This window comes from Ascaphus truei, chromosome 1, assembly GCF_040206685.1.
Source record: "Ascaphus truei isolate aAscTru1 chromosome 1, aAscTru1.hap1, whole genome shotgun sequence".
Classification (NCBI taxonomy): domain Eukaryota; kingdom Metazoa; phylum Chordata; class Amphibia; order Anura; family Ascaphidae; genus Ascaphus; species Ascaphus truei.
This window is the reverse complement of record NC_134483.1, coordinates 94,961,766-94,971,108: the sequence shown is the minus strand read 5'-3', so window position 1 is coordinate 94,971,108 and position 9,343 is coordinate 94,961,766. Positions and strand designations below refer to the sequence as shown.

General features: G+C 47.4%; 1 protein-coding gene across 1 annotated transcript in view; it reads left to right on the top strand.

The window, feature by feature from the left end:
• Positions 1–7,669, top strand: part of DHFR (dihydrofolate reductase) — a 64,838-nt gene extending 57,169 nt beyond the window's left edge. The window contains exon 6 of the mRNA XM_075580975.1: positions 7,486–7,669. Within this exon, the coding sequence (XP_075437090.1) occupies positions 7,486–7,578 (93 nt within the window). The 3' untranslated portion in view covers positions 7,579–7,669. The remainder of the gene's footprint in view (positions 1–7,485) is intronic.
• Positions 7,670–9,343: the final 1,674 nt, after the last annotated feature.

Sequence of the window (9,343 nt, the reverse complement as noted above, 5' to 3'; positions counted from 1 at the left end):
AATCACAAAAAAAATCTACTCGCCGAACCAAAAAAAAAAAAAATCTCGCCACCTAGTACCACACGTGTGCTGCTTGGGCCAATAGGAGCTCGCCACAATGTTAAATCCACTCGCCCGGGGCTCTCACCCTTCCCCGGCGCTCTCACCCTTCCCCCGGCACTCTCACCCTTCCCCCGGCGCTCTCACCCTTCCCCCGGCGCTCTCACCCTCCCACACACCCCTCACCCCCCCTCGCCCCCCCACAACCATACACACAGAGCGGCTCTCACCTCACACAGGCCGCTCCCCATCCCCGAGAGCGCTCCTCCGCTCTCTCTGCCTCTCCCGTGAAGGGCATGTTCAACGGCGGGGCATAGCACCTCCTCACCGGAGCATCTCAGCCTCGCCGGGGGTCACGGACACCGCTGAGGAGCCCAAGGTGGAGGAGGAGGGCGGCCGGTACCCGGAGGAAGAGGAGGAGCGCGGCCGGGTGCAAGGTGAGGAAACGCAGGGGAATGGGCCCCTGACTCCCCCCCTCCCTCCCCTTTGCCCCCCCCTCCCTCCCCTTTGCCCCCCCTCCCTCCCCTTTGCCCCCCCTCCCTCCCCTTTGCCCCCCCTCCCTCCCCTTTGCCCCCCCTCCATCCCCTTTGCCCCCCCTCCATCCCCTTTGCCCCCCCTCCATCCCCTTTGCCCCCTCTCCCCCCCCCTTTGCCCCCTCTCCCCCCCCCCCCTTTGCCCCCTCTCCCCCCCCTTTGCCCCCCTCCCTCTCCCTTTGCCCCCTCTCCCCCCCCTTTGCCCCCCCTCCCTCCCCTTTGCCCCCCCTCCCTCCCCTTTGCCCCCCCTCCCTCCCCTTTGTCCCCCCTCCCTCCCCTTTGCCCCCTCTTCCCCCCCCTTTGCCCCCTCCCTGCCCTTTGCCCACCCTCCCTCCCTGCCCTTTGCCCACCCTCCCTCCCTGCCCTTTGCCCCCCCTCCCTCCCTGCCCTTTGCCCCCCCTCCTCCCTGCCCTTTGCCCCCCCTCCCTCCCTGCCCTTTGCCCCCCCTCCCTTCCTGCCCTTTGGCACCCCCCCTCCCTCCCTCCCTGCCCTTTGGCGCCCCCCCCCTCCCTGCCCTTTGCCCCTCCCCTCCCTCCCTGCCCGCCCTTCCATGCCCCCGCCCTTCACGCCTCTTGCCCACCCGCCCTTCACGCCTCTTGCCCACCCGCCCTTCACGCCCCACGCCCCTTGCCCCCCCGCCCTTCCACTCCATGCCCCCCGCCCTTCCACTCCATGCCCCTCCGCCCTTCCACTCCATGCCCCCCCGCCCTTCCACTCCATGCCCCCCCCGCCCTTCCACTCCATGCCCCCCCCCTGCCCTTCCACTCCATGCCCCCCCCTGCCCTTCCACTCCATGCCCCCCCCGCCCTTCCACTCCATGCCCTTTCACGCCCCGCCCTTCCACACCATGCCCTTTCACGCCCCGCCCTTCCACACCCCCGCCCCTGCAAGCCCGGGTAACGCCGGGTGTGTGTGTGTGTGTGTGTATGTATGTATGTGTATATATATATATATATATATATATATATACTAGCTGATATACCCGGCGTTGCCCGTGATTTACCCCCCTTCACAGCTGTCTGGCCCCCACGTTCACAACTCCGTTCCCCTTCACAGCTCCGCCCCCCCCCCTCTTCACAGCTCCGTCCCCCCCCCCTCCTTCACATCTGCGGTCTCCCCTCCCTGCACCCCACATCACTCTCCACCCCTCCTGGCCCCCACATCAGTGTCCCCCGCCTTGCACATCACATCACTCTCCGCCCCTTGCACCTCACATGACTCCCCCCCCCTTGCACCTCACATTACTGCCCCCCTCCCCCTGCATCACCCCCGGCCCCCACCACATCACCCCCCGGCCCCCACCACATCACCCCCCGGCCCCCACCACATCACCCCCCGGCCCCCACCACAGAATGTCACACACACACACACACAGTGTCACACACACACAGTGTCACACACACACACATAGTGTCACACACACAGACAGGAGTAAGAGGCAGTGTAACACACACACACAGTGTCCCACACACACACACACACACACACACACAGTGTCCCCCCACACACACAGTGTCTCACACACACACACACACACAGTGACACACACACATACACACAGTGACACACACACACGTGACCTCTCCTTCCGTCTGCCGCGTGTCCACTGCCTGTCGGAGCACCGGGGGGGAGGTGAGTGGAGCACCGGGGGGAGGTTAAGGGAGCACCGGGGGGAGGTGAGTGGAGCACCGGGGGGGGAGTTGAGCGGAGCACCGGGGGGGAGCGGAGCACCGGGGGGGAGAGCTGAGCGGAGCACCGGGGGGAGAGCTGAGCGGAGCACCGGGGGGGAGCTGACACGGGGAGAGGGCGGGGGCGCGCGGCGCGTGCTTGAGAGCCGTGGGGGGTGTCCCGGGCGCTCGCTCCGCTCCCCCCGCTGACTGTAGCGGTGACGGGGGGGGTGAAAGCAGGGGAAACAGGGAGACACGGGGAGAGGAGGAGGTGCGCGCAGGTCACGATGACTTGGAGGGTGTGTGTGTGTGTGTGTGTGTGTGTGTGTGTGTGTGTGTGTGTGTGTGTGTGTGTGTGTCGTCACTCCGCCTCAGGCCAATGAGAGGTGCGGGGGCGGGCGGCCCAAGGGACCAATGAGATTTCCCCTAGGGACACAGGAAGATGCAGACAGGCATACAGTGCTTTCACTAATATATAATAATATATATATATTATATATATACACACACACACACACACACACACACACACACACACACACACACACACTGTATTGTCAAAAGGAGTTTTACTGAGCATTGCAAATGTATACAAAAAAAGACATGGGAGCCCAATGCTACATCCAATTGACAAAACATCCTCCTACAACCTCCCCCCCCCCCCACCTTTTTAACTTGGGAGATATATATATATGTGTGTGTGTACACACACACATATATATATATATATATATATATATATATATATATATACGGTGTAATATGTCATGTGGTGTTGTTCATCTGAGGTTGTATTTACCTAATTTAAGACCTGTTAAGGAACAGATGATTGATTTATGTCCTGATATGTAAAACCATGGAATTCAGAGTGTGTACTTTCTTTTTCACATGACTGTGTGTATATGTATATATAAAGCCCCTGGTTTTTTTTTTTTTTTTTTTTTCTGTTTCAGTATTTTCTGCCACAGGGTTTTCTAAAAAAAATCCTTTTTAATACTCGAGCAAGATTTTAACTTGATTTGAACTCCGTTTCTATCTTGTGATAAAAGGCTGCATTATTTATTGCAATACAGTATGTAACATAATTGTAATATTTCGCACACAGATTTTATGAAGCTCGAAATGTTAGTGAATAATGCACGATTTGTGGTGTTTTGTGAAACTAGGCCATAGATTTAACTTGGATGTCTGCTGCAGCCATTAGTAGAAACATTTAAAAGTCAAATGATTATTTTATTAAAGGTTATTCATTATTTAACAAGTCACGCATTATCTTACTATGTGCAAATGTATGGAAGTAATATGATGTTGCTATCGGTTCCTAGGCAACTGCCTTTTCAAATCATCACTAGGAACAGCTAATGTAATTATAGTAATAGTGAGTATCCATGTGTTTAGCTAGTGAATTAGTAAAGCTAGCTTACATATCTGAAAGACTATTTGTGGGGGGGGGGAGGGGTGTTCTGTAGTATGCTTCTTTGTCTGTTGATTTTTCTTAGATCCTTTTACTCTCTGAGTCTTTTTAGTGCCCCACTTTCTCCTACAAGGGTTTTCCATAAGCTATATGCAGTGTTTTTTTATACTCCTATTCTCTCTCCTTCCACTTGTAATTCTTCTTTCCACAGTCTCTTATGGTTCCATTTTTTTTTTCTTTTGTGATGTCATTGTCACGGGGACTGACCTATAAAATTGTTTTACATTTTTGGGGAACTAGATTGAGCACACAAGTTGAGCAAAATAAATTGTCATTTATTTCCTTGCTAGACAGACAAACGACAACCTCAGAATATACTTAACAAAAACACTTACTGAATAGCGAAACGGGATAGAATGTCCAGAAAAGTGCAACACACCAGAATATTGTCCGTTAAAGTGCAGTCCTTTTGCAAAGGCGCAAATTGCCAGCCCAATCTTTCTGTGAACGGTGCAAAGTTCTTTCTGGTCCGTTTGGGTCTGATAGATACCCCCAGCAATAACGAAGTCCTGGCGCAGAGTTTTGTCCTTGGTTCCGATGTGATAAGACTCTTTGCGTCCCAGGGTTGTTGCTGCTCTTATCCGCTGTTAGAAGCGTGATGGATGTCCGCTCACATTGTAGAATGAAAAACGAAAGACAATGGGGATAGCTTGGGCAGCATGTATATAGGGTTTGAGAGCCTATCTTCAACATACCCACCCAATCCCCCTCGTGAGAATTCTCTTATTCCCCAATCCCCAACTTGCCCACAGTTTGGAGAGTGGGCACTCTAGGGATTTCCTGCTAACACAGCGCCTGTGCGACATTGCTATCTGGCCTTCTTGGCATGTGTACTCCCCCTTCTACCTGGCGTCTTCCAGGCTGGGAGGGAAACTCGGGGTGTGAGCTAGCACAGATGGCTATCAGGATCTCCTATTTAGCAACCATCCTGTCTAATTCACACATCCTGACTCTGGGGCTTTCATATGCAACACTTCCCTAGACTCACAGGCATTGCCTCAGCATGTGGTCTAAGAAGCTTGCATAGGAAAGTGTCCCAGCTCATAGGTGTCAAAACATTTGGTCCCTGTGTGCATTTCAATGACAATAGAAAAAAGCCTCATCCTGCCTGCCCTTTTAAAACTGCAGCAAAAACACACTTTATTAAAAATACATGTTTTCCATATCCTACAAATATATTTTTAATATGTGGGTGCTTAGGGTGTTACACTGCATACCAAATTTCAGGTTGCTGGCCCTTTTCCTTCCCGAGTTATGGCTTCCTCTTGAACTGGCAATGCTGGGCTATGGGATTCTCACATCAATTGACTTGCGGTTACGGGGTTCTCACGTCAATTGACCGAGTTCCCACGCCAATTGCGAGTTGCCTTTCAAGACGCGCCATTAACCGGGACGGAGATACATTGTATTCGAGTACCACTTGAGATGGGAAACCATAGCCCTTTGATTCAATTGACTCTGCGGTTACGGCTTCCAGTCTCAGTAATGGATACCTATACTTGGCAATGGAACAAAGAGACCGCGCCACACTTATCCACTTAACTTGTGGCTTAGCGTTCGCAGCGGCATCTTGTGTCCAAAGCCAGTAACGTCAGTGTACTAGGTTATGCACTATTGCAGGCACATACACGCCTGCAAAATGGGGACAATAAGGGCAGAGAAAAAACACATGTACAGTGCACATAAAATTAACCCCATCATCCCGAATACGAAATAGGGGTAACCAGCCGAGCATACTGCCTTTATTAATGCGCTGATTACCCACAATTTCGTTAGTCATGTCCCGTATCTCCATTTGTGCCACCCTTTTTAAGGGGATGAACCAGAGTTCTTGATGTATGAAATTATAGTGTACAGAGCTTTTGAAACCTCACAGGTTTCTTAAAGTTTTACTTGAAGCAGAGTACCGTAAATTGTATTTTGTCTATAAAGAATGCTCGTCGTGTTCCGTAAAAAGGTATTGCAGCCATCTCCAAATATTGTACATTTCTCCTTGACCAATGCAGCTACTAATACTTTGAACTAAACCCTTCCCATATTTTCTCTGCTATACCCTTTATATAGTTTCCTCATTTTTCTTATAGCGCATACGTTTATTTCCTCGCTGAAATTATCTAATAAGTATGGCGTTGTAGCTGAAATTGTATTTTCTGTTAAGTCTCTGATGTCCCCTGCATGGTTTCATTCCCCTGTGGCTGCCATGACATTTGCCCTAGTTCTTGTCACTGTGGAAAGTACCTAGCTGTTATTTCAGACCCCTCTCTGTCTCCTGAGATGATGGTATCTTCCTAGATCTCTAGCACTTGGTATAGCCCTGCTTTATTTCCTGGTGTGAGGCTGTTGTATCAGTCCTTTTCAGCTTATTTATTTTATTTATAAAATATTTTACCAGGAAGTAATACATTGAGAGTTGCCTCTCGTTTTCAAGTATGTCCTGGGCACAGAGTAAGACAAATAATACATGGTTACAAATACAGTTACATAAATGAACAAGGTATACATTATATACAAGACATTGCGTGCACAGTTAAAGAAAATATATATTATGAGCGTATGAAACAGTTACAGACCAGATTAAAGTGTGAGACAGCCTTAGATTTGAAAGAACTTAAACTTGTGCTGGATGTGAGAGTCTCTGGTAGGTTGTTCCAGTTTTGGGGTGCACGGTAAGAGAAGGAGGAACGTCCGGATACTTTGTTGAGCCTTGGGACCATGTACAGTCTTTTGGAGTCTGATCTCAGGTGATGAGTGCTTGCAGCCATTGCTAGTGGTCTACTCTCCCTGTGACATATATTGTTACATTTTACAGCTCAAACATTGGCTCAATTGGCTCAAACATTGGCAACAGCTTATCACAAGCAGAAAAGTGTTGCAAAGATCTTGCACTGCTTGGGAGGTTTGCTAAAACCTGCTACAGAAATCGAAGGCCTCGGATATAGTGGGAGCACGTGGCGTCGCGTGCACCTGTCGGCCGAGCGATCTGTGGCCTGAGATCCACAGCGACAGGGAGGCGTGGCCAAGACGTCACAAGGCTGGTTCGCCCTCATTGGCTGAACCCCTCACGTGACCCGGCCACCGCACGACAAAACCAAATTCTGTTGCCTGCTGGAAACGCTGCTGCGTGGTCGTTTTCTCTATGGCCTGCCTCACTGAGGTGCAGCCTTGTGTCCGCGTCGCGCACTATGGACACGGCCTAAGGATGCTTTAAAGCTCATTAAAAATGGCACCAAGAGTTGAACTTAAATAAAGGCACTATTATCTAATACTATACAACCAATTTTAGTTTATTTTTTTAACATAAGATCTCATGTTTTGCTGCTTTAAATCTGTCTTTGTGATTAAACTTTGAGAAGTTTCTTTTTTGCTTTGATGACCACACCTAATTCATTTTACCTGATTTTTAAGGCTAGGAATAGTGATTTCTAATGAAGTCTTTTACAATTAGGCATAGCTTTGTAATGGTTACTTATTAGTGTGATTGTCACAGCAGTTGTTTATAGAACGGAGGCAATTTGATCAATTCCATTCTTCTTGTCCCTTTTACGACGTACCTACAGTACAGTAGGTGATTGTGCAGCACACATCAACATGACGAAAAATGGGTAACACAAAACATTCCGTTTAACAAAAGAGAGAATGTTAACCAGTGTACATGTACAAATATGTACAGTAATTAAATAATCATTTTTTAATATTATTGATATTGATTTATTTGTTTCCTATGCATAGCAATTTGAATTAATGCTGTGAGTCAATCCATTTGTAAATGTGATTTGTTTCTTCCAGATACCCTGGCATATCCTCTGAGATCCAGGAGGAAAATGGTATTCAATACAAGTTTGAAGTCTATGAAAAGATACTATAAAAGTAATTCGTTACTGGACACAAATGTATTTTTTTATTATTGGATACTATAGGTTTGCAGTACAATAAAATATTTCAATTCTTACATTTTCCATTGAGATCTGTGTGCTGACTTTTTTGGAAGTTTTTATTATTGTGTGTGTATATATATGTATGTATATGTATATGTATGTATATGTATATGTATATATATGTATATATATATATATATATGTATATGTATATATGTATATATTAGAGAAAAAGAGAAAAGAAGCGCCCGATCCTTGTGTAAAATCAGATGAACAAAGTTTTAATATCTCATGGACAAGACAAATGCACACTTACAATTTGTCTGATAAAATAAAGCATGTTATGGGACCTTCCCATGCACCAACTGAGGACTCCTCGGTCTCTTCTTTGTGTGTGAGTGTCAGTATTGGCTCCAAAAAGGATGTTGCTGTCAGCTGCTGTCTCCAGGGGAGTAATCCTTAGTGTTTGTGAGCACTCAATCTCCACATGCAGCCGCCATTTAGCCTTTCTTCTCACACTTGAAACCGGAAAAAAATCTTCAGGCAAGTCCTTGCCTCCTCACGCTGGTGCTGGGAGCTGCCCTGTCACCGTAGGCTCACTGCCAGATATCCCTACGCGTTTCTTCCGACTCTGCGGATTTCATCAGGGGATGTATATGTATATATGTATATGTATATATATATATATGTGTGTATATATATATGTGTATATATATATATATATATATATATATATAGTCATGGTATGGAGATTAGCACTCACGGTTTAGTTTAGGAGGCAGATGCTTGTCCCATACGTAGCATATAGACGTGTGGTAACCAGGGGATCCTGATGACCAATACACTTTTTTGACATCAACCTTGCAGTGTGCTGTCTTCTTTGGTCATCAGGATCCCCTGGTTACCACACGTCTATATATATATATATATACTGGACTAACACGGCTATTTTCTGCTTTATAATGTGTGTGTGTGTGTGTGTGTGTGTGTGTATATAGTATTGCTGTCTTATGAGCCCATTAGACTGTTGTATACAGAGCTAGCAATAATTGGCTTAGTATAAAAATGTGTATTCCCTTAAAGTCGTACTCGACAACATACATGTCAGATGCAATACATTGACAGCTATGTCTAAGGCCGCGCTTATAATGCGCGCGATGGATGACGTCGCCGTTTCCACCCGTGAAAGTTGTATTTCGCTTTGCAGCGACGTCGCAAGCGACCTGGCCATTGATTGGTTCAAAGGCTGTCACATGTGGTGACAGCCTCTAAAAAAAATCAAATTTGACCGGCTTCAAAATTTCACGTCGCTCCGTCGCGTCGTGCTTACTATAAGCGCACACGACGGCGGCAATACATTTGTTTTCCCGCGGCATTGCCATAGCCGGCACTATAAGCGCAGCCTAACTGTGATACTATTTCTACATTTGTTTTGATATTACATTCAACTGAATTCAAAATTCAAATTCAGACCTAAATAATTTATTCTGCACAGGCTCAATAATTGGCAAAAATATACTTCAAATTCTTCATTACTAATGTAACTTCTATTTACCAGGACTGGGTATTAAACCCATTCATTCCCCCCGTCCCAAAGTTAAATTGTCCTTCCATAACCTAATAGTTGATGTTGTGCTGGTCTATTTCTAACTTCATTTTTTATATGTAAATCTGCATCTGTTGCTGAAGGTACTGTCTTTATTATTTAATTAGCCTCCGCTGTTACCGTGGCAACCTCTGTTGTCTTGATGCATG